The sequence below is a fragment of the Opisthocomus hoazin genome, chromosome 6 (assembly GCF_030867145.1).
Source record: "Opisthocomus hoazin isolate bOpiHoa1 chromosome 6, bOpiHoa1.hap1, whole genome shotgun sequence".
NCBI classification, from domain to species: Eukaryota; Metazoa; Chordata; class Aves; order Opisthocomiformes; family Opisthocomidae; genus Opisthocomus; species Opisthocomus hoazin.
Genome location: NC_134419.1, coordinates 61,531,697 through 61,557,991, shown reverse-complemented (window position 1 = coordinate 61,557,991; position 26,295 = coordinate 61,531,697). Strand labels below are relative to the sequence as shown.

The window sequence follows — 26,295 nt, the reverse complement described above, 5'->3', positions numbered from 1 at the left end:
CGGAGCAAACAGCCGTGTCGCTACGGTGAGGTTTCCTTCGGACAGTAAGGACGAAAAGGAAAGAAGCTACAGGCAGCAGGCCCCCAACAACCAACACCCCCCAACAATTAGTAAATGAAATAAAAGAAAGTGCAGTCATTAACTGGCATGTAAAGCAGCAGGCAGAACCTGCATTCTGTCACCAGAACCTCTGAAGTCTGTCACTGTACACTACAGACAGTTCCTACAAAACAGCCGCTGCCAAAGCCAAAAGGTGCTCTCTGGAGGGCACTGCCGGCTCTCGGGGAAAACAACCCCAGACACACCGAGCAGTCCCAGTCCCCATGGCGTAGCCCCCCGCGGCCGTGCACTTCCCGCCGCGTACCTCAGCGCTGATGCAGCACCGCAGCATTTTGCAACTCCGCACGCCGAGCCGGTTCCAAACCCCGGCGTCGCGCCGCGCTGCCTGGCTCACGCAGGGCCAAGGCCAAGGCCAGGAAGGACGGGGTCGTCTGGCGCAGGGCTGGTACGGAGCAAAGCGTCACCAGGGACGGCTTGCCCAGAGCTTAGATGCAGTGTTTTGGAATTACTGGGAAATACAGCAAACCACTGCGCAATTCAGCTAAGGCAACTTTTAAATTTTTTTATGTTAGTTTCAGTCTGTCTGTTATTTTAACACAGCAGCAGTTTCACATTGCTAAGAACTTTTGTTTTGGTGTTTCTATGGCGTTTTAGAAACAATATGAACCTTCCTATAGAGTCTGCCCTTACCTGTTTGGCGCTTTTTCGTTGTTGTTGTTATACTCAGCAACACTGAAAATAAAATTCGTAACATCATCTCCTGTAGTATTGGAGTAGTCTGGAAGACGTGCTTGCTAATTCGTTAGAGTCAACACAGAACGTCATCCTCCACAAGTGGCTTTCTGTCACACAGATTCAAAAAGAAAAAGCCCTTGGGAAACCCAGCGACACCAGCAGCCTCGTCACATTGTGTAGCGCAGGGCTAACGCCAGGCCTTAAGGCTAGTGGCCATTTAAAAACAGTAGTTTTGTACTATTTCTGCTAATACAGCAATTTTCTAGCTGTGGGAATAGTTTATTAATACAAATAACTTGCTCATCAATCAAAGTCTAAATCTGCTTTTGCTGCTATTTGTCACAGTGAAAGAGAACAGCAAAATACTTGGCTTTCTATTAAAAACCCCAACTTTATAGGCATGTAGACATCTGGAATTGTGTAAGGCTAATTACACTGTGCCAGTATTTTCATTAGTGTACACACATCACTTCATTTCCAGTTTAGGTATTCATAAACATCCGAGCAAACTTTTGTTGGTGACATGTGGTACATTTTGGGGTGGAGCTGGAAAGGAACACAGTATCCTGTGCCCTTTCTGTTGGTGCCAAGTCACCCAATAACGAAAATACGCCACCACTTGAAGCATGACACAGGGGTTTTTGTTAACTTTTGTGAAAGCCCAGTTAAACATTTTTCATGTGCTGAGTTATTATTCTAATAGGAAAGTTTATTCTGCTTAGCTACAGCTTGCATTCCTACAGGAATGCCTGTCCACGCATTCCTATGACAAGACTGACAAAATAACTTTGCCCCTTTCTGTGATTTGGCTGGGCACGGACATCAATTAGGAAAATACATTCATTTTTACATTACAGACCATTTACGGAAAGCTGCTTCCAGGATAAAGTTTGAAAGAAAGGAATGTAAACAATCAACATCCAGAAACCTGCAGTCTCCGAGCAGCAGCAGGCCTCACGCTGAGCAGTTTACAGGTGGAAATCTCACGCTCTGTTGCCTGGTGGCAAAACTACAGAAGACCTTTATTTTATACGATTTTTAAACCACTGTTACTTTTCTACCAATTCCTTACATTTTCCTTGCGTCGTGAGAGGCTGAGTCTGCAGCTTCTGAAACTGAGCCGTCTGTTCTGCTCTAGCTCTCTGAGTGCTTCACTTGGTTTTTTATCTCTGGCTCTTACTATTCCACTATAAAACTCAGTTTACTTCTAGGGTAGCCCACTACGTGGAACAATGGTGGCATTTTTCTCCTGTCTGTGATGATAACTATTTTGTAACTTCAATAATGACAGACATTTGGCGGAGTTAGCAAATTGAATGCAAAAATAAATAGTAGTAAATAGATTTTGCCTCAGTACATGTATAGGATATTTCAGAATGGCCTAGTTGTACAGTTGTCTTCCTCTGCCTCTCAAAGCACATCAAAGTATTCTGACAATGCAGCATCACTATGTGCCAGTCTTTATATTGACTGGAAACTATGTACAATGAGCAATTTTAAAAGTGACTTTTCCACCTGGATTTTCTCTCCACTAACTTGAAGAATAAACTTGTATTTGTATGTGTTGCAAAAAAAATAAATGGTTTAAGATGTTGACTCTTTGCTTCTGCCTGCCTGAACTGACACAGTACTGGCAAATTGGCAAATGGCCCCCTGGAATGTTTCAGAATTTAAATCACATCCGTATTTGCAACTAAAAAGAACTACTCCAACGCTATGGGAATGGCAGCCTAAACAGACAGAAACACATGTATTACCACGAGTATTATGTAGGCAGTTTTGTAATCTACATACTAAAATATCTATTTTCTAATCCATTAATAGATGTCTATTCCAAGAATGTTTGTGAATTTATGTTTAACTACTTGAAATTTGGTGAACTAGTCCGAGTAATACTAAAAACATATATTAAGATAAAAATAAATCACTTATAAAACTATCTAAGAACTGTAAATCAGGATAAAGGACTAATACCTTGGAGAAAAAGAAATACTTTCTGATTATTGTAAGGAGGTTAAGCGACTTGAACAAAAGCTTTGCAAAACTTGCAACATCCATCATTACCACACCATAGACTAAACGCTACAAAGCGTAGGAGCTGCCAGCCAGGGACAGCCCACCACACTCCCCTGTGTATTTTACTTACTGTTTGCAAAGCCAACAGGCAGCTGAAAATGGATTCTAAAACAATCAGGCAATAACTAATATTTGGGGGAAAAAAATTTTTAAAAATTCAAATTCTTACCTTGAATTTGTCCAGTATTCTTGATAGCAGTGGTTTACTGACGACATCGTGGTAGAGCATTCAATCATGAGGATAGTTCAGAACTGAAATTCAGTAGTCTCAATTTGCCAATACCAAGAGTCATCAGAGGCAAAAAACCCCCCACCAAATGCAACATCATTTCAAGATCAGCGTCATGGTTTAACCCGCCAGCCGGCAGCCAAGCACTAGGCAGCCGCTCGCTCACCCCTCCCCCCCAGTGGAGGGGGGACAGTTCGGAGACGTCAGAAGAAAAACAAAAACTGCAATACATACTCCAAATCTCTAGGTATCTTAAACATCAAAGTCAATATTATATTACAATTTCCAAAATATTTATTAATTTAGCAACACAACCCTGTGATTTCTCAGAAACACATATGTCTGTTCTGTTATAAAAATTAGAAAATACATAAACAAAAATACTATAATGCATGGTTGCAAACAGGTTTTAAATGACCGGGGTTTGTATCTTTTTAAATTACCAATGTGACTGTTCATTGTCATTCCCAAGCCCTGAGAACATGGGCTTAGTGGTTAAGTGGAGAGGCCTTGTAACACTGTGAAAAACTGCTGTTACATTTTTTGTGTGTTTCTATATTCAAACAAAAGCCTGCTTGAATTCTTTTAATGATGAGTGGAAATTTCTTTCAGCCAATCTTTCCCCATAATTAAGAAGCCAACTGAACATGATCGACAGATACATTTACGACGAGGATGATTCCTTCAGGTGTTTAGCAAAATCCAAGGGACTGTGAACAACAGTCTCAGTGATGTGTTGTTGAAGCTGTTTGTTTAGCTCTTCATCTATAAATGAATCCATTTTTGAGAATGTATCCTGAAAATTACAAAATTAGTTGCATTACTCAACAAGGCCAGTACGTGTTTTCCACGCATAGCTTAAATGAGCAGTCCTGTTTCTCCCCATGCCCCCGGCCATCTAGAGCAGACCTATGGAACAGGCAGCTCTCGTCCACCTGGCCTGCCTGGTGAGCCAGCGGACACAGATTATGGTGGTGTATCATATGTTTAAAAAATGACACAGAGCAATAAGATGGTACCTTTCTTCTGGGTGTTCCTGATGCAACGGGAGGATTAAAGGTCATTCCACTCATACTGTATGCCTCAAACAGTTCTGTAGCAGGCCTAGAGCAAAAAACACAGGGGAAGAAAAATGGCAACAGGTACCTTTCCAAATAACACATCCCCAAACCACGAACGGCTTCTCCCACACACACCTTTCACACCCGCCACCACACTTTAAGAGAACTCCTCAGAGTTCCTGGAAAAGATCAGAAGCCAACAGCTGGGGAACTACACATAAAAGCAAAATGTGTCTAAATACTCAGCTGGGCAACAGAAGAAGAAATAGGAGACAAGAAAACAGTTCTGTTGGCTTGCCTGCGCTCCAAGCAGTCACTGCTTGCCCTGTACGTATTTGAAAAAATACAAAACATGTGGATAAAGGTTACCTAGCTGATACAATCTGCCTGAATTTCCAACAGTTCCTTACTACAGGGTTTTATGAAAACGAAGCAGCCATGGGAGAACAGGGCAGACCATCACATGGGAAGAGAACTGGTTAAAAGAGAGGAAACAGAGGACACGAGTCTATGATCTTTTTGCAAAGGTAGGAAGAAACTATGGATTTCCACAAGGCCTGTGCCAGGACCTGTGCTTTTCAAGACACTCAAGATGAGCTGGAGAGTACCAAGTTACTTGCAGTGGCAAGAATGAGCTACCTGTGAAGAACTGCAGACAGACTGCATGAGATGGTCAGTAAAAGGGCAAATGAAATTTAGTGGGAAAAAACCCCCAACCATACAGCAAAAGCAATCTCAATGTCACATAAAACCAACAGGCTCTGAACTGACCACTGTCACTTCAAAAAAAAAAATACGGTTGTAATGACAGACAGATGATGGGAAGTATGGAACAGCTCCTGTCGGGGCCGGATCCCTTCAGCCAGAAGAGACGATGATCGGTGGGACAGTATGACAGAGGTCTACAGAGGCGTGCGAGGCGCAGGAGTGTATTAGAGCAGACTGTTCATTTCACCTCCCAGAGCAAGAACCAGGGGCTGTTCAATGATGCATGCTGGCACCAGGTTCAAAACAAAAAAAGGTCGGTCTTAATGGAAGGAGCTGTGGGCTCATGGAACCCTTACCAAACAATGGTGCATCTGCAAAATGCGTGCTTTGGCTCAAGGGACACTGAACAGCTCTGAAAAGAATTCCATGAAGAGGCACTCAACAGAAAATGGTATCAGGTTCCTGAAACCCACCAGGCTGAAACCAGTCGGAGGCCAGGACATTGCGCAGAGCATTAGTCTTACGCGCTTGCCCTGTTTTTACTCTTCTGAGGCATCTGCTTCGGGCCACTGCCGAAGACAGAATGCAGCATTAGATCCTTCTTCTGAACCAGGATGGCTGTTCGTATGTTTTAACATACTATGGACATTATGCAGCAACTTGCTTTCCAGTTTACACAGCCACGGTCCAGTGATCCTGATCCATATTCAGATCAGGGCTGCTACTGAGGAAACGCAGATATTTTGCTCCATAGGAAGAAAGCACACTGCACTTTGAGATTTTTGCTCTTGTCACAGCCTGGCATAAAGCCTCGAAAGAAAAAAATAAAAAGGCAGCCAACATTCCGTACTGGCAAAAGAACAAAGAAAGTCAGCTTACAGAACAGAATCTTTAATTTTATGGATAATTATTTTTAGGGATTCCTTTAATAAAGTATGAGCAACAGCTACTTTTCAGGGCACTATTTTTAAAAACAGAACTCTTTGGTAACTCACCTTTGGCTCAAATCAAGTGAAAGAGCTCCCGAGCCTTCAGTTGGAGCTCCCGCAATAAGGTGAGATGCAAATTTCTGCACCGTTGGATGATAGTGCCTCTGAAAGAGAGGACGAAAGAAGGCAGTCACTGACAGATAAGAGACGCTATATTTATCTATTGATTCTTGCATTTATTTCTATTTCAGTAAGATGGAAGGTTCTGCTTTTGTTTTAGAGAAACTAAGCACCCCAAAATCAGTCAGTTTCTGGGGTTAAGTGAATGAGAACACCCAGTCATACGTTTACTCACTAGCACGTCGCTCTGTGAGCATGGCTCTCCACAGTTAATCTAACTCCTACTCGCAGAAGGCAGGAGAAAGGGCAGAGGAAGCCCTCCCCAAGCCCCTAACTCTAAACCCTGGCTGGAATAACAGGTCAAGGCAAGGTGTCAGTTGCTCCTGAGAAGGGCTGGACTGCAAGGGAACTTAAGACTCTAAAGGAGTCTTATGAGGCAACCAGCAGTAAGACCCAGCGCGGTACTATCATAGGGGATGTGCAACCTCCCGTTTTGACTCACTCCTTCCCTATACACCTGTGCTGCTCTTCCTCTTTGCATGGAACAGGCTCATGTGGGGTAGATTTGATTGATAAGCCTGAAACCCCCTGTGTGAAGCACATAAACATTCAGCAGCTATATACTGCTGACTTTTGCTTCCCAAATCACCCAGCTACTCACTAACCTGCAGTAAATGCAGCTCCCACAGAGCTGTGTTCTGAGCGTTGCAATGCTCTGGTTCATCTAGTTCGGGGAGGTAAACTCCACTGCCCTGAGAGTCGTTGTCCAGTAAGAGGTCCATCTTTGGGAATATCTACAACACAAAAAATAGGACTGAGTTGCTTATATTACACATCCAATTATAACATGGTTAAGTTAAGATCAGGATTCATTCCATGTTACTCAGCAGCATTTAAGGATACTCTATTTTCATCATTCTTGCTTAAGATGCTTCAAAATATTTTGCATAAAATCAATCTGTCAAAAAATTCAAAAACCCTTAACCAGTAAGTTAAAAATTCCAACAAGTAAAACTTACTTGCATGAATACCCTGTTTGTTGCCAAGATTCCAACACTGGAGTTTGGAAGCACATGAAGAGCAAGCGTGGAAAGTCGCTTCAGGAAAGCAAGAGCTCGTTGCTGGGAAACTTGCTTTCTCCGCTTGGCAAACATGACATCCAGGCACTGGAGCACAATCCCTATATCATCATTGGTACCACCTCAAAAGCAGAATTTCATACAAAGAGTAAATAAGCATTTTGAGGAACATACAGCTAAATACTCTGCTACTGACTGTAGACTGGAACCTGAAAAACAGCATGAAAGCTAAGAGGTTCAGACACAGCACCAATGTGATACACACATAAGCATCCATCCTTTTTTGGTAAAAATAGTCCAGCTTTGAACAGAAAAAATGTATCATTGTTTCTGTGCTCCTTTCTAAGAAAATACTTGTTCCATCAGAAACGTCTATACATTAGAAGAGGTTAGTGTTTTAACCCTAAGTGCGTTCACTCTACCACCTTTTATAAATTGTTAAATGGTGCAAAGATTTAGTCTTTTACCCATCCAGAACTGTAGAATGTGTTTTCTCAATGTTTCCTCCTTAGTGAATACAAATTTATGAAGTTAATTCAAATTATGCTAATTTCAAACTTTGTATCTTTTTTTATAAACTATTCAGCTTCTCAGAACTATTAGAAATTTTAGATTAGAAAATTAGAACGTCAAGAATTTAAAAAATCAGAACTATAAACCAGAAGATTTTAGAAAACAGAATTTAAATTGAAATTATTTTAAAAATTATATTAGAAACATTAGAGATTTTTCTCTATTAGAGAATTAGAGAAAAAACAGAGAATTTTTAAATTGCCACTGAAAGAAACATTTATAAGGAAATCAAAAAACATAAACTGAGGACAGGATAAATGCTTATCCAAGATCACACGCTCAGCATTCCCTAATGAAGTGAGTGACATGATTAGAACCTGTTACCATGTATTGCAATAATACTTCTAGTATTTCTATTGCGGTAGTGTAATGAGCAACTCAATAAAAAAGTAGATTAAAACAGACACTACTCTTTTCAGAACTCAGATGTCTTAAAACAACTGTAGTTTATTAACACCATATTAGGGCTATGATACCAAATAAGCAGAATAAACATTATCTAGGTAAACACTGAAAATAAGAATCTGGAGTTACCTGCATGTAGGCTGAACAGTGTCTTGTACAGATGTGTGTAGAATTTCATCGGATCAATGTTAAGAACATCACCTATTAACATAATCCCAAATAAATACATTTACTCCATTAAGTTATCAGATAATATTAAACAAAAGTCTGTTTTAAAGATCTCTTACCTTGACCAGAGAGTATATGAAAAGCACTGAGAATGCAATGAAGACTCTCACGATAGCTTAAACCCTAAGAATACAAAACTGATTAAGTACCCAAAAGAACATAATTTTAAGAAAACTGTAATAAAAGCAAGCTCAACTTACCCCAGATGCAATGAGAGAATGAAGGACAACCAACAGGTCATCAAAAAATTCCACGTTTATGAGATGAGCAAACCTTGAATCAAAGGGATTTTTATTTTTAAGCTACAGACATTATCTGCAAAGTCAGTTCAAAGTATTTTGAATCACCAGAATCCCCACCTTAAAAGCAGAGCTAAATCAAATGCTGAACATGGTATCTCCACACAGATGGACGATTTAGTCCCCAGCTGCTAATCACAGCTTCCCTGTAGCACTAGAGACATGCTCAGTGTTCTTCAGGAAGTAATCAGACAAAATAATGGAATTGCAACACACCCTGCTGGGTTTGCATCACATCAATTCTATCATAGGACATTTCACATCCCATTGAAATATTTTTAGAAGTAGGTGAAAACTTCAGCAAATAAACACAATAACTTCAACAAATTTTTCAGGGACAGTCTTCTCTCACTGCTTATAAATCCCTTTCAAAGTCAAAAATCCCTTCAGTGCTTTATGCCTTTTCCAACACACACAAAAGAAAGTGGCCTCAGTTCTTACTTTGCAAGACCTTCTAGCACAGCTGGCAAAAGCGGAGACTTCTGAGCTTTCTTCAAGATTCTAAAGTATGTTACAAATACAATATTCAAGGTCTCTGTGTGCTGAAGGAAAGAAAACAAAATAAATTACTTAAGCATGGAAAACAGACATTTCTGCTCCACTTAGAACTCAATTTAAAATGCTCCTCTCTGTCCTGTGCCTTCCAAACCAGCCCTGGCACTGCCATCTCTGCTCTTCTTATGCTGAAAAGCTGAAGTGCTGCTCTCCTGGCACCCGCTCTGTCCCCTCACCCTCCCCAAACTAAACAGCCTCTCTTCCCCTCAGTCCATGCTGGTCACACTCCTCCTTTGCCTGAGGCCACTCCGAGAGGCTGGCAGCAGCCATTACATAGTGTCATACCAAGCAGGGCACCTGGAGGACATCTGTCAAGGGATTCAAACACCTTCTTGTGCAGAGAATAGAAGGAAACCTGAACAGCTAAGTTGGCTTTCTTGGGTAAACTGAGAGGGCTTGGTTTACTAAAACCTGCGCCTCTGGCACAGGCAAAATGTTTGCAAGCTGCCAACATTATCTAATGGTGTGGAATGCTGACAGGTTGAGATGGAGGGGAGAACTTGGTTACAAAAAGCTTAGGAGCTGCTACTTTGCAAAGAAAGGAAAATAATCCCTAAATTACTTACCAGCTTCAGTTTCTTTTCTTTACTTTCTGATGCTTCCACTTCCAAGAGTTCTCGTTCTAGTTTCTCTTCTGCTTTCTTCCACTGAAAACATACAGTTAATTTTAAGACAACAGATTAAAAGTTTCCAACCAGCCTGGATATCCAGGTTCCAAAGACACCCAGAGAACAAATCTTCCACATTTGGTGAGTTGCTAAAGTCACTGTGTGATGCTACTTGACAACCAACTTAAGATAAATTCCTTCCTATCAGAAACAACCAATCAACACCAGAAAGAGAAAAAAATTAAGAAGATAATTAAATTCCCTGTAGATCATAAATGTTCAAGTACAACATAAACACTGATCACTGATGCCAAGAGTTAACATTGGCAATAGAAGTGCAATCATTGCTAGAACAAATTTCTACACAAAGTCACTGAAGTCGAGCATGAGAAAGCACACGTCATACCTTTCTTTGCATTCTTGAAAGATTTTTTCTTTTCTCTTTGTAAGTCATGAACTTCTTCTTTGGTGCGATGTCTTCAGAATCCTTTTGTAATTCTACTTCCTTAATTCTTAAGTGAAGAAATACTTTTAACACCTATTGTAAAATAAAAAAAAAAAAAAAAAAAAAAATCAATGAAAGCTGATCCACAGCAGAGGAATGGAGGGTAAGAAATCCTGAATTCCATTCCAGCTAATGGGCTTTGTCGGTCAAAGTTTCTTCTGTTTACTCTCCTCCCATTCCTTCACACCTGTATCTCTCGTCTCTGCTCCCAGTTCCTTCCGCAGCACTGTCCAATTCTATCCATTCTTCCATTTGCCTCTCTCATTTCAAGTCTCCCTGCCTGACTTAACCCATGTCTCCATCAGGATCTCATCTCCTCCTCCCAGTCTCCTTCCCCTAGCCCTTATCTCTCTCCCTTACCTTCTGGCTCAGCCCATTCCTAAGCTGCCTGTGTTCTGACAGAGTGAGGAAATTCTGCTTGTCTGCAGTCAGCAGCTGCACTAACCTTAACTTTCAGATTTTTTTTTTTGTAAACTACTGACAGAAAAAAATTGTGTAGTACAACAGAAAGACTCTTACCTCAGGTCTGACATCGTAATTTCTGCCCCTCACAAGGCCGGAAATGACCTTAACTACACCGAGTGAAGCATAGCCCAACTTGTCTTGTTTAAAGAGCTTCTTAACTGCCTCAACGCACAGTTCAGAAATCTGAAAAGTGAAGTCAAACAAATCCTTCTGTAGAGCCAAGTCCACGACAACAGCTAACTGATAATACCGATGGTATTTACTAATTAGAAAGTGGACACAGCCTGTAAAATAGCAAAAAGATATGGCCACAAGATCTGGATATTGTGGAATAAAGCTCAGAAGCAGATTATTTTTCATGCAAAACAAGAACTCTTTCCCTAATCAGAAAACCACTTACCATTTTTGATGCATCATTCATGAGTGGAACAACGAGAACAATGATGTTATTGTGGAAGTTAAAGTGGGGTAAGGCCACAAACAGCTCACACAGACACTTCACTGCAATCTCTGCTAGACTTTTATATGCTTTTAATGAGATGACATTGCTTTTCTTCAACTTCCTTTGTTTCCAATCTGCATGGAATATTATTTTTAGTCATTAATGTTCAGAATGTAGAGGAGCTTCTAATATTTACATTTTTAGTTAGTGCAGGCATTCTCCTGCATAATTCCTTCAAGTACTATTTCTACGATTGCAGGCAGCATTCAATCAGAGGAAGTTAATTGTGATGCTGCAAACAATTTTGCATTTACTACAAACAATGCGAAGTGTTGACTGTACCTTTAATTGTTTGCTCCAGATTTTCCAAGTAAAATTTATACTGGCTCACAAGGCCTTCTTCAAATTCTCTCAACTTCCGAGTTTCTTTTTTAACCTGTAAGCAGAATACAAAAGAAATTTTACTTGGAGAGCTAAATCCTGAAATTACCCGAGGGAAGTTTTAAAACAAATATCTAACCAATATCTAAGTATTTTTTTCTTCTAGACAGACATTCCTAGAAATGTACTAAAAATAAACTATTTCTACATATTTCTACACATGTTCTTGTGCTCAGAGGACCTTTTCCAACTGTGCCTATTTCATTTATATAGACTGAAGTTAAATTTGTAACGAGACGTTATTTTAAAGCCATGACTCTAAACTGCACTACTTACGTTCAAGAAATGTTCTAAAGAATTGATTAAAAACAAGCTCCAGGAAACAAGTTACTTGCATTTGTTCAGCAAATGACTGAACACATTTCAAAGAAATCTGTGCCAGCTAGGTGACAATGTTGCACAATTCGCTTTCTTTCTAGTTCCCTTCAGTGTGACACAAAACACCATCTTATTCCAAGGTTTATGAAGAGAGTCACCCGGGTTTGGTATAACTACTTTCATACATTATTTTTTCTCTCCATTACCACCAGTCTGTCACCTACTTATTGAAGGAAGTACATACGAATTAAAGGTTCAAAACAAAGACCTCTACCCGTGAAAGTGTCACGGTTCCACAATTTCCACAAGTGCTTGTGTATTTATCACCCTCTGCTTAAAACTATAATTTCATATTAAACAAACCAGCATTAGTATTTCGAGTAACTTAAAAAAATCTGAACTACTCACAATACTCTATAAAGAAATCTCTTATTTCACCTTGGTAGCCTTTTCTACTTCAGTCAGAGGCCGAATTTTGTAAGAAGGTGCAATATCTTTGAATATCTCCATCAAAGAAACCATGACCAGCTTCCGAACAATCACAGCCACGTTAGGATCCTGTTCCATCAGCATGGCACGCAGCTCCTTCAACTTTTTAATCTGATTAAGAAAAGAGGCAGACAAGTCAGCTGAAGACCACCTACAAACCAATGTACAAGCACAGTGTAGATTTCAGCAAAAGTCTACCTATAAGTGCCTCAATTTTAAATCCTAGAAAGAGAAAAAAATTAACTCCGCAGTTCTTCAGACTCTATTTAGCACTGCATAAACAGCCTCAATACAAATTTTATCTTGGGAGTGTTCAAACTAGCCTGCTATTGTGAACTTGCACAGAATTACAGAAAATTACATGTCCTGAAGCATTGCGAACTATCAGATACAACCCTGAGCTTAAAAAACGTCATGCTTAAGGACCAAGGTAGTTTCGACAGGACATATCACAGACAGTATTATTCCTAACACCACAAGTATTCAGAGGGACAAATTACGCCAGAGGGGCACACACACAGTCACCTGGATCTTCACCTGATTCAAATCCTTTGTAGCAGCCGATTCACTGCTTGCCCCTCCCTGAGAAGCCATACAATGCTGACCTTTTTCTACTCATGTACTTTTGTGCTTTTGCTATTGTTTGGTCACTTCAGACCTTTATTTATTGACTTACTGCACAACACAGACACACATGCATGCATGTTAAGTAAATGCTACCTACATTGTTGTCTGGCTCAGAGAGAATGGCCGATGCTAAGGCAGCTATGTGCGCCTTCCTTTCCTGCAGCTTTTGTCTCCTTTGAGCAGCCATTTCCTCAGGAGTGAGAACAGGCAGGACTTCTTCATTAAAGTCTGGCACGAGGTGTGAGAGTTAGAAAGGAAGGTCACTATGGAAGCCACTTAACAAATACCACATCACAAACTACAGTTCCAGACACTGCATTTCAGATGTGCACTGTGATAACCCCACACAAGAGTAACACACGCAATGCCACAGCAAAAGCAGTTTTAAGAATGACCTTGTTATAGCTTATATTAACTCAGAAATTAATTTTTCCTCCACTCCAAAACCTCACTCTTGCAAAAAGAAACAGACCAAATGTTCTTTGATCTGCAAATGGTACTCTCTGAGTACAGTAGCAACATATAACCTCCATGTATGACCCCAACTGTACCAGGAAACTGCAGTGTTCTGCCATTTGAAGCCAATTATTCACCATTCACTTCTTCTTTTAAAAATACAATTGTTTTATTTGCTTTTTCTGAGGATTACTCTGCCGCCAGCACGCCCTTCTCAATTTCAGATTATCTTTAGAGAATAATGACACGGAATTAGCAGGGTTACAACTGTAACTGCTATTTGTGTATGACTCTTAACTGGACAGCAAACTGCAAATTGGAATCTGAACTTCCTAGTATTCTCATGTTTTAAGTAAAAAATTTCAAAGACAGGCACTCAAAAGCCTACAAAAATCTGTGCCCTGAACTGCATTTCAAAATGATCTCGGAGTCATCAAGCAAGAACCACAGCATATAATCCTTAAGAAGACCAAGATTTCCCTTCTCACTAGCAAAGATGACATAATTGACACAAGGAACTTCATGCAAACATCAGTTCCAGGTGAAAACCAAAATAATTTTAAAGAAAGAGATTCTGAAGCCAGCTGTTCCCCTGCTCCTGGGATCCTAACAGGTAAGAAAGCAAGCTCTGAATCACTGTTATGCTTTGGGGGCAACACAGAAATACACTTCAATTACAAACTTTCTTAGGGAACAGCAAAGTGCTCTTCAGATTTGGAAAAAAAACCCTAACAAAACAACATGAAGCAAACGTGATGTTTTATTACCCTCTGCTTCCTCCATTTCTTCTGTATCCTCTTCTTCATCCTGTGCAACATTGAGAACTGCAAAAACATAATGTCGAATGTCAAGCACGTAATAAACACTGTGGAATTGTAAAAAAATAAATTATATACATCCTGGCTACTATGCCAATTCTGGAATCTGTGTCTTACCTGGCTTTTCTATAGTTTGGGGTATAATGCCACCCTTGTCTTTGATGGGGAGCAGATGGATGAGTTCCTTTTCTGGCTCAGTCTGTGTGCGTCTTGGCACCTTCTCATATTTCTCAATCACACTTTCATGTTTTCGTTTTTTGACATGAACAGGTTCACTGAAAAATACAAGGCAAACTAAATGAATTAACCATCTAGACATGAACCATTTATGACAGTATACTAGCTGGATTAAGTGTCCGCACTTAGAAAAATAAATAATGGCTGATCTTATTAAGTGGAATGTTTGAGTGTGTTCACAATCGACAGCACCAGTCAACTCTCAATAAAACAATGCCAACGTGGATCTGTACAGGATCTTTGAATTCAGGACAATACGGTGCTTCCCATCTCCTTTTTATAGGAAACTAAATGTGAAATGAGCAAAGGCAAAATGAGATTTAGTTGATCTGGCAGGTCAGACAATTTTGTGTATTTTGATGCGTTGGAATATAAGTGTAAACACACACGCACATGCAAAATGCTTGCACTGATTTTGAATTTACAAAAAAAATAACTGGTTTAATCGCTTATAATACAGGCACACTATGACGTGTGTTATCTGTTCATCTTACTAAAAAACTAAAAGCTAGGGATAAAGAATCACACTGTTGAAGCCACACGGTTTGTCTTATAACAGGAACACTGCTTTTGCTCTTGTAAGGGGCAGAGTTTCAACTATGGATGTGTGAAGGACTCCGAAAGCTCTGGGCTCCGAGACTGCTAGGATTCAGAACATAAAAATCACCTGATGAGAAGTAATTTTATATCCCAGAGTTTACCCAGATTCCCTGCACACACAGTCACCCTATGGATGTATCAAAAGGACACTGCACCAGCCTCAGCCTTGCTCTGCCTATGCAGATCAAACCTTTCCTGTGTACCCAAATCCTACTTAACAAGCACAGGAATTCTACACGTCTGTGATTTATCTGTTGAGCATGAAGAAAATACAGCTGCAGTGACAATAAGGGAAATTCTGGGTCATACCAGACATCCAGAAACCCTAGTATTGGCTGATGGGTTTTGAGATGGCACTGCTCCCATTCATGTGGTGGTAAGGGACTCAGGGACCCTTCAAAGCAAGGCAACAGGGAACAAACCAGATGAAGCTTGTAAAGGCAAACATCACTTGGAAACATGATTTCAGCCTTTAAGCATTAAAAATTTTGGAGAAGAATAAATAAAATACAAAGATGAAAAATAGAAACTACTCAGATCTCAGCACAGCCTGTCTCTCGCCTAGGCCAGCGTGTTGCTTTACCTGCCTACCTCACGCCATGAGCAGGTGCCCTGGCATGGCTGAGGCTCACTAAAAACAACCCTGAGCAGTCCTGCCATGAAGGTCTTCATCAGCAAGCAAGCAAGACCAGGACCCTCTCACCAGGCAAATAGTCCAGTGTCTTCCTTAAGATATCCTGTCCCACAGCCTCGCTTTCCCCTACCCTGCCTTGACTTCCCAGGCGACACCTAACCACGAGGCGATAATGAGTGGGTCCGTGCACATTTTCACTTATTCCTACTCCATGTTAACTTCTACCACTACTACTACGACTTGTGTACACTGCTCACTGGGAATGCCTGTGTCATACCCCACCCTCCAAGGATAAGAGAAATAACGCAGCATGGTGTACCACGCTTTCGCAGGATATATTCCTAACCTGCACATAAGTATACAACAACATTAGTAGTTAGTCTGTGCTAATATGAACATGTAATTTGTAAGTGAGGTAATATTTGACAAGTTCTTACAAATTATTATAGCTGATCAGAGTAAAGCAGATTAAAAAGACAAATTCTCCAGTTTAAGGGAACATTATGGAATGAGCTAAAAGCTAGTAATAACAGGTAAAAGAGCAACTATCCTTCTGTGTATTTCATTGTGAACTCTACCTACCACCTTGCTTCAGAAAACTGGTAACAAATTTTTTGTATGAATGTTTTGGTGTTGCATGTATTTACAGACATGGCTTCCAGAACCCCTTTTTTTTTAAAGCAATCTGCAATGCAACGTGAAAGCAAGCATAGTGGCCCAAAGTCCAGGGCATGTCCTGAATGCTCTAGACACAAGAGAAGACTCTCTACACGGATTAAAGCATTTCTTTCAGTCTGAGGAATGCTACTCATCTTAGAGCCAGGGACCTCATGGGAGGGAACACTGTGCAGAGACAGCATCCCGAAGGTCTGGCAGAGCACGTGAACGTGCTGATACACATCAACACATTAATACTGCATGTACTGACAGGCAAAGGAAACACTAAACTGGAACTGCAAAGAAACACCAGACTGAAAGTGACCTCCTGATATGTGTATTGCATTACATACTAATTACGTATTAACCACCAAAGCTGAATTAGTACAAAAAGCAGACATCAAAACAACACTCACTTAGAAGAAAGATCTCTGGTTAAAAAGGATGCTTTTTGAGCCAAATCCTCCATTAATTTTAAGTCATCTTCATCCATCATGTCCAGTGGAAGAGCACCTTCTTCCTCTTGTTCTTCCCATTTTTCAGCTATTTCAGAAGATGACGTGTACAAATTAAGATCCTGTATGTATATTCAAACTTGAAAATCCAACCCTGCCCACACTTCTGCAACCATTTTACACCGTACTTCAACCTTGAACTGATCAACCTTAATGCATGTGTTTTGTGTTATCCCAGAAAATGGCCCTTTTATTGCGGCATCCCATAATGATAAGGACAAACACATTTCTACCATCTCCAATTGTCAGATCTTGTTGCCAGAATGCCCACACTTTGTATTTTTCATAACTCTCCCTTCCTTTCCTTTAAACAAAAACAGCAATTATTTGTACACAGAAAATGAAATGTTGCTTTCTTGATACATAATTCCACAGCCCAAAGCAGCAGGGTATTTAGTAACCCTCACACCTTTTCGCTTAGCAAAACAACACTGAGCAAACACTTACCAACTTTTTTCTTGCATTCTTCCAGTGGAAAAGGTTTTCTAGAGACAGCATCTCTGACAGCCTCCCTTAGCTTCTTTTGTTCTTTTCGGTACTTCCTAGCAGCACTCTGCTGCTTGTACTGTTTATTCTTTAATTTGTTCTCAAGTTTTATTTTACTAGTTCTCAGTAACTTGCGAAAGCTGGGAACTCGTTTGGTGTTTTTTCTCTAGGAAATAAACAGAAAAATGCAAGTAACTGACACGTTCATAGCCTTTATGAAATTTATTTCGCTGTTTCAGATCTCCTTGAGTTCAGGCTTCTGTCAGGGCTGAGGAATGTGTTTCTTCCAAGCAGCACCATCAGTTAGCTCCACACTTCCCCAACTGTGCTACATTTTTGAAAAGGGAAACCTGCAAAGAACGTTTTACAGAACTATCCTTTGGCAACTTTTTTGTTAAACCCTAGGTCCATCGCTTTTAAACACGTGAACGCTCAAAGTACGGCAAACACACCGTCAAGGGACAGTTCTCTGCCCGCGTGCTCCCGGGCACTCTGTCTGCTCCCCTCACGACGCTGCCCGTCCCCAGCACCCCGCCCCGCCCGGCCGGGAGGGCCCGGCGCAAGGCTCAACCTCAGGCAGGTGTCCCGGCAGCCCCCGGCCCCCCGCCGACCTCCGGCTCCCTCCCGCCCCCCCGCTGCGCGGCACGGACAAGGCTGCCCGCTGCGAGGCCCCGAACGCCACGGGTCCCGGGGCAGCCACGGCGGCCGGGAGGAGGAGGAGGGCTCGGGGAGAGCCCAGGGGCGCGGATCGGTGCGGTCCGCAACACAGCCCCCGCGGCTCGGCCTTCCGCCGCCGCCAGCGGCCCCGTGCAACCCGGCTGGGCCCGAGGGGAGGCGGGGCCAGCACAGGGCAGCGGCCTCCCCCCGAGGAGCCCACGGCGGAGGCGCGAGGGCCGCCCCCGCCCCCTCAGCCCAGGCCGGCGCGCCCCGCACGGCGCAGCGGCAGGCGCGGGCACCGCTTCCACCCCCCCTCCCCGCGCCCTACCGGCTTCATGGCGGCGGCCCCGCGCGCGTGCTGCCCCGGCGCGGGCAGCGGAAGCGCCGGCTGGGGGCGGGGCCGACCCGACCAGTCCGCGGGGCCGCAGCGCCCCCTGGCAGCGACGGGCGGGGACAGAGGGGCGTGCGTCCCATCCACCCTCTGGTAGGCGAAGGCGGAGCGGCCGGGGCGGGTAAAGGGGAGAGGGGCGGGGCCGTGACGGCGCGAGGGAAGAGAGCCAACAGCGCGCCTCTGCTCTCAGTTTTATTTACAGAGCTGTTAGGAGTGGTCTCGGAATGCTCGATCCTTCTATTTACAGCTATATACAGATTTATAGTTGAAAAGTAAGAAAACTGTACAAGATAACACAAAAATATAAGACAAATTGGATCCAATTAAAGTAGTGAATACATAAGAAAAATCTGACATTTAAATTTCAAATTGTAATGTTACAAGTAGTATATATGTAGTTTTTAAACCAGATAGCAACGTAAGTTACACCACACTAAAATCTTTACCCCAATTATGTAGACTCTGCTTTTAAACACCAGACAGCTGGAAGCCTCCTGCCCTTGGAAGTACGCAATGGTAATGTTTTGACTTGATTTCCACAGAGGGACCAGTTACAAAAACCTACATGTAAGGAGTTTATTTACATTAAATATTAGCAAAAATGGACCAAGAGAGTGCACGTGTCCTCACCTGCAGTGCTACCCATTTCAAATTTCCATCCCCTACCATCACAAGTCGTTGCACAGCATCTTCAAGCATAGGAAATGTTTGAAAATACCTGCAGTAACACGTACAACGTGACCTTATGTCTCACAGTTAAAAGATGTTGAAGAACTAAGTATCACTAAACCAGATGCTTTTTGGATTTCAGTATTGCACACTAAAAAAAAAGAGAGTTTCAAAAACAATTCTATGTCTGCATAATTCTGAAGTGTTAAAAGTGGCCGCGCCTTTGGCAGCACGAAGTCTGCAGCTAGCTTTGACGGTTCCTAGTGTTCACCATTACATACAAGTATTTCTTAGTTGGAAATGGCTCAACAAAAATAAAACTTCTGGTGGCAAAACCCCTTCACAAAATATCCGCTCCATTTTTAATAAGCTGCACAACCAATACACCAAAACAAATGCTTAACAGCACTCGCTTGGAAAGCTGTGCACTCTAAAAATAACAGCCCTGATCTTACCACTGTTTAAAATTCAGAGGATTTTTTGCTCTAACAGGTTTGGGCACAATACTTCCACAGTTCCTGAGTTAATTACATTTGCCCAGACTGAAGAATGAAGCTGCAACTTAAAAAAAAAAACAACTCACCACAAGTAAATAAGACAATATCCCTTCCCAAATTTTAACCATCTTGCACATAAACATACCAAACAACATTATTTGGTCCTCAGTACTTTCAAATGGTTAATTTTGGAGGTAATATTTGTACCAAAGCATTTGGTTTGGATAGCAGTTTTGGGACATTAAGATTTAGCACTTCCCTCATCCTCCCCCCCCCCCAAAAAAGTGCCTTTGTGGTATTTGTAAAAAAAGTTATGCCTCAAAATTTTTTTTTTTAAGTACCAACAGAAGTTATTACAAATGTTTATTGCATTGAGCTGATTCTTTTAAAGTGTTAAATATGAACTCTCCCGCTTCTCAGTTTCAGAGGTTTTAGTATTCTGTGTGAAAACAAATCTTCCCATGACAAAAGCTAATACTGGCAAAAGGGTGAAGATTCATCAGTTCATTACTCCACTGAGAACTGTGTCGGTTTTCCATCTCACGTTCACATTTTCTGTAGTGCTTTTCCACATAGAAGCGATGTGAAAACTCCTTTGTCATCAAGTGGTTTTCCACGTTTTCAACTGACCTCAACATTACGATGATTAGCTTTTCAGTGCTGGGCTATGGTTCTTGTCCCCTTCTTTGTTGTCCTTCATCAGTGAGGCAAACACCTGGGAAAGTAAATTATTTAATGAATAGAAAAAAGCCAGTATTATAAAAAAAAAAATCTATATTAACCACCACAATATTAGCATGGAGATTAATTTCTAGAATGAGATACTAGAAAGGAATCACCTCAGAAGTCAGACATGCAGCATAAAGCAGTTGTTAAGAAAAGTGCCCCATATACTCTCATGCTGACATGTCTGTGTTGAGACATATATATGTACCCAAGAAACTCACCTGTGCCCATTTTTTGTTACTATTTTGCATCTGAATAGCTGCAATACAACTAAAAAGCTTTTCCGATGTAATGTCTTCTGGAAGTTTTGTTAGAAACTGTGCTATATGAATAAAGTCCATCTGTAGGAGAATATCTTCATATAACCGAAGGATTCCTAACCCTGTCCTAAACAAAAATTCTTCTCCATCTCTACAGAAAACGTCCCAGACACGACAGGCCAGATCAAGTGGTAATGACTTGCTGTAGAGTGTAAAAATCCTACAATTGAGAAACAAAGGCACAGTTATAACTTTAACCTGTGTCAGAAAGGTGAAAATACAACCCCTTCTAAATCTCAGTTACATTAACTGAGAGTAAGCAGATGACAAATTATTTCGTATTTTCTTATTTTTTCCATATTTCAAAGATCCACAAGTTTCAAGTTTTTAAAGTCAGAACTCCTACTCTGAAACCTATCTCTTTTCATGCTACAAGTACAGGAAATCCTCCATCTGAAAGCCACCGCCTTTAGGAAGCTCTGGCTAGAGTAGTTACAAATATCTTTACACTCCAACAGGGTGTAATATACAAATAAGAACTTAACCCTTCCCATTCTTTAAGGCATACAGTTTAACAGATCTATTCATGATTTGCTTTCTAAACTAAATCTAAAGCACAAATCATCTCAATAGAAGGCTATATCCCTTTAATGTACTAACGAGAATTCAGCAACTACATTTCCATGACACATTTTAAAATTTCTGTTCATGTTAAAAAACAACAAAATTTAAAGACAATCACTGTTCTGTTCTTAATGGGAAGAGTCCAATTCCATCTCTTATTGCAAGCTTATTTTTAAAAAAATATTCATTACACATGGGCAGAGAGTTCAGTCTGCTGTGTGTACCATATATTTGTAGTGGTTCCTTTGATACAAAGCACAGCGTTCTCTGTTTCCTACTGGGAAGTGGTTCAGGAAGCTCAGAATGCTCCTTACTGCAGACTACCACAACCTCTTCTACTCTCCTTTTGTAAGGGGAGTGCTCTCTATTTCAAGGCCGTCTTTGGAACACATGCAGGAATAACAGTCTTCGTTTCTCACAGGTGACTGGAAGCAGCATATTCTAGTACTTGTACAGCAGCACTATTTCCTCAACATATGTACCCCTCGCAATCTGCCTGAACTCTCAGGACTGCAGTGAGCTCCTGATTCAACGCTGCTGTTGTATAACCTGCTCCTGCTGGGACTTACTGCTTACTCATCAGCTGCATCTTAGAGCCAAAGTTCTTGATTCCCAAGCACTCAGATGACATGACGTTTTTATATTATTTGATTCTACCCAATTCAATTTATTCTTAGAAATGTCTAACCCATATAATAGCCCTATATGAAGCACATCCTTATCCACACACACACTTCTGAACAGATATTCTGTATTTGGCAGCACTACACATACTTCAAGGATGCTTGTATTACTGCCTTCCATTGCAGAAACATAATATGGTTTGGTACTCTCTGCTTTAGAACATTCATTACTTCAAACTGTTCACTGTATTTCCAAGTTTATCTCTTCCCAAACCAGATCCTAAATTTCATTCTCCTCCTGTTTTGAAGTCTAGATTCCTATATCCGTACTTTCTTCAGTAGCTGATGATGTTCATTTCATCAAGTCACTTGCGATCAAGTCATAAAGACGACTATGGCGTAGTAGTCTCCTCTCCCCTACTTATGTTACACACAGTTGACTCTTACCTGCAGCAACAAGAAAATGAGACACACAGGACTCCTGTGTGTCTGCTTTTCTGTCTGAATAGATGTCACTTCTAATCCCAGTTCATAAAATTTGAATTCTGCCAGAAGAACTGTGGTTCCACAAAACAGTTCACCACGATTTCACAAGACTTAGGAAGCTGAGGTACACAAACATCTACTGAATGCTTCTTTTATGCTGTATTTCTATCGTTGAAAAACCCACAGCAAAATGGAAAACGTTCCAGCAGTTGTAAGGTTATATTTGCTACGTTCTTTGAACTCACCAGTCTATCAAATATATGTCTGGACTAAGACTGTATGATTTGAAATGAAGAAACAATTTGGGAAGATTTTCTTCAAAGAATACTTCAAAGGCTGCAAAGTATTTCAGCATCTGTAGAGACAGTAAAGCACCTCATGAGCAGTCATCAAAATAATGTTTAGTTGTGAAGTTACACAAACCCCACCAAGAACTGAGGACGTCAACATAGCACAATATGACTTCTTAGGGTAAGTACAAACAGTAAGTGTTTCTAGAGGAAAAAATCAAAACACTAGGATGCATTTTACGGATTAGTACCTGGTATTCTCAGTTTTGTAACCACAGGTTAAAGTTGTCCATTATTCAACAGGTCAAAAGGAAGTCATCAGTAAATCAACTATGCTTCAAGTCAAAAGAACATTATGGTTCAAAACCAGAAAACTCTGTGCATACCATGCTGTGATCCACACGGAAAAAGGCCAGCTGGCATGGCTTATTTAGAAGGTTAGCAAAGGCAATGAAAGCATCTGCCTCTTCCAGATTGAGAATGAGCACAGCAGCAATGAAGGACATCCCTTGTACCTTCAAAAGTGGGAAAAGCATCGGGCAAATATAGGTGAGTATGTTCAGTACATCTTACATCTTTGGAAATGCAAACATTTACAGTCTGCAATACATCACATACCATTGCATAACATTTCCAGATGAACAGAAACAATACGGATCAAAAATTTTTATGCATGCAAGCAATTTCATTTCAGCAAGACATAAGAGTGTTTCTTCAGGAAGTTCTGGGAGGTCTCATGAGCACAAGTGCTTGGGACTTGGAATGCAAGAAAGTTAAAACCACAGAGCCTGGACACAGAGCTCATAAGAGCCAAAACTGGCTGTAAGTTCATTGTTAAGCTATGGGAAAAGCCAACATAGAGAAAAACCTCACATATGGGACAGTTTAGACCCAGACAGATATGCTGGAATTGAGACAAAATTCTGTTTCAGAACAGTCAATACAACGGTATTTGTTCACATGCACAAAATTACTTTTAAGTGGTTAGCTACAATGCAAGTTTACATTTTTCCACGATTACTCTCTCAAAAACACTTCAGCCTGCAATAAAAGTGAAGACCGTTATTCTTGTAGTTGTTAACTGATGATCTGAATACTCATAGTATTAAAAAATGTTACCAATTTCAACTCCAATTGATGATTACTGTGCTGTTTCTAGGCATTTATGCTGCCTGCTCCTAATTTAAAAACATGCACTCAGTATTTTAACCAAACAGGGGGAAAAAGCATTGATATGCATCAAAACCAGTCCCTCAGCTTTCAATTTTTGTGGGATAGATGGGTGTGGCAATAAGATTACATTACATTTACTGCCATATTAACATTACCACACACCACCACCCCACCACCCCTGATCAGGAATATCCAGGCTCTCTGTGTTCCTAGTGAAAAAGAGAAGATCTATCCATGAAAAATTATTTATTTGCCTTTCAAAACTCCACCCTGGGAACAAGCAGTACAAACTCTGCAGGTCCTGGGAATCTCACTTAAACACTATGGGAGGGTCTCCACAAATAAGTAATAGATGACAGAATTCAGGGCTAAAAACATGTGAACATGAAAAACCAACTAGATATTGATGTAGAGTCCCAAGCATGTGCGATTTAGACAGGAAAACACACCCTGCGCTAAATTCTTTGTTGCATGGATCAGACTTAAAACTCTTCTTTTTCACCCAGAAGCGATTAGACCTTGTGAAAGGTGTTCCTAGCTACTGCCAGGAATAAAGAAAGAAGAAAAAAACCCATCTGTATTATTTAATTGCTTCTGTAAGCTGACACCATTCAGAAATGTTAGGTTTAGTTGGCTGGTTTGCAGGGTTTTGGGCAGTTTTTAATGGGTTTTCGGTTTGGTTTAAAAAAAAAAAAAATGCTGCAAACAATCTTCACTGAACTCAGATGGAGCTATTAATCTTCGACAAGAAGATATCGCTAAGGAGTTTTTGGATTTTAGGATGAATGGTAGTGAAGCAGAGAGCATCACTATGGAAATGGCAGCAATGGGACCAGAACAGAACAGGCCAAGTGCTCACTGGAAGTCCACTAACATTTTGGTTTTTTCCACAGATACTGTGGGTCTGTCAGAACTACAATGCCTTGTGAACACATTCATTTAAAATTTTCCATGCAAGTCAGACAGTATACTCATCCTTGACATTCAGTACCTTTTCAGCTGTTTAATTATCTATAAGAACTACCATCTTTGTAACTTCTATGAAATAAGCAACTGCCAAAGTTGAATTATTTTTAAGTGCTAGTAGCATAAAGCTTAGATAACCTACTTATTAAATACACTCTTAACACATGACGTCTTAAGCTTATTTGCCATGTTACAAGTACTTTACAGCAAATACTTACATATCCCACATCCGGTCTGTAACATGTATATGCTCCTAAAACACTATGCAGGAGATCATGATAAGGACCACCCTAATACAGAGGGAGGGAGGAGGGGGAAAGAAAAAAAATTTTTTTCAAAATCAGGAAGATAACAAGTCAGTATTTGAAGATGCAAGCAAACCAGTGCGTTATTGCTTTGGTCATATCTAGAATACCACCAGTTTTTACTCTAAGCATTACCATGTATGCTTTTAAGATGTTAAAGTAACAGACCAATAATCCTATGAAATAATTCAGTTGAAATCAGTACATAACGGAAAATGACAATATCTGGTACACATCCAGGGTTGGTTTTTCCTTTGCAGAGACAGTAGATGTTTTAATTCTTAGTAACCCAAGTTACTGTATTACAGTGGTGCATGCTATTTTATATACATGTGTATATAATCCAAAAGCCTGAAAACACATCAAGATTTCTGTAGAAGCCGTGAGAATATTCTCATTTTTTCATGTAATGTCATGAACATTATTGGAACCACACTGAATTTTTCCAGGAGAAAAAGCCTTATAGTGCATCTTTAAGTGTCCCTACTTTATTCTCATTAAAAAAAAATAAAAAAAATAAAAAACAGATGACTATTTACTTTTGTATGTAGAAGAGAACTAATTTTACTTTTGTTGTTTTATATAGAAAGCTTCTAAAAACTATTCCATGTTTAGCCAGCTAGGTTTCTTTTCTTGCTTAACTATTCAGAAGTTTAAAGTTGTCATAACTAAAGTTACAGAAATCTCACCTTCTGGAAAATATACAGGGATGGAAATGTGCGTGATATATCCAACTTAATTAGCTCCAGACTGGCCTCACGATCAGCAACAGATGCACCTGCATCTGCAAGCAAAACCAACACTTACTGAAACTGATATTAAATTCTACAAACTTCAGAATAAAACTGCCATAGGCACATAAAGACTTTTCGGATCTAAGGAAAAAAAAGTTACCTAGTTCTAATTCTTGGAGTGCACTTCTACAGTGCTATATGTCAAGAGCTAAAACTGTCCATTGAGATCTGGTATATGCCATCAACTCCAAAAAGTGAAGGAAACTATCAGTAATTACTACCTGTCTACTTGTTCTTTTTCAAGTCATACACCTTTACACCATTCACAGTTAAAAACAACAGGTCACCTTTTTCTTCTGTATAACACTCTATCCAGGCCCAGACTGGCCCTGTATTCACTAGAATTTGAACTTTGCCCAGGCCAGTCCTCAAAACCTCGTTTTCTTACTTTTCTTCTACTGTGACTTCAGTTACTGAGTTTGTGCAAGAGCACAGAGTGAGAGCACTGCTCTTAATCTAAAGATGATCCAGTGGAACCT

General features: G+C 40.6%; 2 protein-coding genes across 6 annotated transcripts in view; both read right to left on the bottom strand.

Annotated features, from left to right (window-relative positions):
- Nucleotides 1–814: 814 nt before the first annotated feature.
- Nucleotides 815–18,406, bottom strand: NOC3L (NOC3 like DNA replication regulator). The gene is made up of 22 exons (XM_075423440.1): nucleotides 18,341–18,406; nucleotides 17,317–17,521; nucleotides 16,771–16,897; nucleotides 14,344–14,501; nucleotides 14,176–14,232; nucleotides 13,050–13,180; nucleotides 12,275–12,436; nucleotides 11,420–11,513; nucleotides 11,036–11,211; nucleotides 10,690–10,818; nucleotides 10,072–10,203; nucleotides 9,624–9,704; nucleotides 8,944–9,044; nucleotides 8,404–8,476; nucleotides 8,263–8,326; nucleotides 8,105–8,176; nucleotides 6,938–7,119; nucleotides 6,584–6,712; nucleotides 5,865–5,962; nucleotides 4,120–4,204; nucleotides 3,041–3,896; nucleotides 815–902 (listed from the first exon to the last, which is right to left on the bottom strand). Exons 1-21 carry the CDS (start codon nucleotides 18,347–18,349, stop codon nucleotides 3,765–3,767), a joined length of 2,397 nt encoding a protein of 798 aa, XP_075279555.1. The 5' UTR covers nucleotides 18,350–18,406; the 3' UTR covers nucleotides 815–902; nucleotides 3,041–3,764.
- A 182-nt stretch (nucleotides 18,407–18,588) lies between these two features.
- The window catches only part of TBC1D12 (TBC1 domain family member 12), a 48,128-nt gene continuing 40,421 nt past the window's right edge, over nucleotides 18,589–26,295 (bottom strand). For all 5 annotated transcript variants that reach the window (XM_075423427.1, XM_075423428.1, XM_075423430.1 and 2 more), the window contains 6 exons: nucleotides 25,712–25,806; nucleotides 24,936–25,007; nucleotides 22,965–23,093; nucleotides 22,534–22,643; nucleotides 20,517–20,775; nucleotides 18,589–20,284 (listed from right to left, as the gene is read on the bottom strand). In XM_075423427.1, the coding sequence (XP_075279542.1) occupies nucleotides 20,216–20,284; nucleotides 20,517–20,775; nucleotides 22,534–22,643; nucleotides 22,965–23,093; nucleotides 24,936–25,007; nucleotides 25,712–25,806 (734 nt within the window). In that variant the 3' untranslated portion in view covers nucleotides 18,589–20,215. The remainder of the gene's footprint in view (nucleotides 20,285–20,516; nucleotides 20,776–22,533; nucleotides 22,644–22,964; nucleotides 23,094–24,935; nucleotides 25,008–25,711; nucleotides 25,807–26,295) is intronic.

Bases quoted from the DNA above. Each gene is read 5' to 3' on its own strand.
- NOC3L (XM_075423440.1), bottom strand. The intron at 16,898-17,316 runs GTAAGTGTTTGC...CTTCTGAAATAG, and splicing joins AGAATGCAAGAAAAAAGTTG to CTGAAAAATGGGAAGAACAA. The intron at 4,205-5,864 runs GTGAGTTACCAA...TTTTTGCTCTAG, and splicing joins TCACTTGATTTGAGCCAAAG to GCCTGCTACAGAACTGTTTG.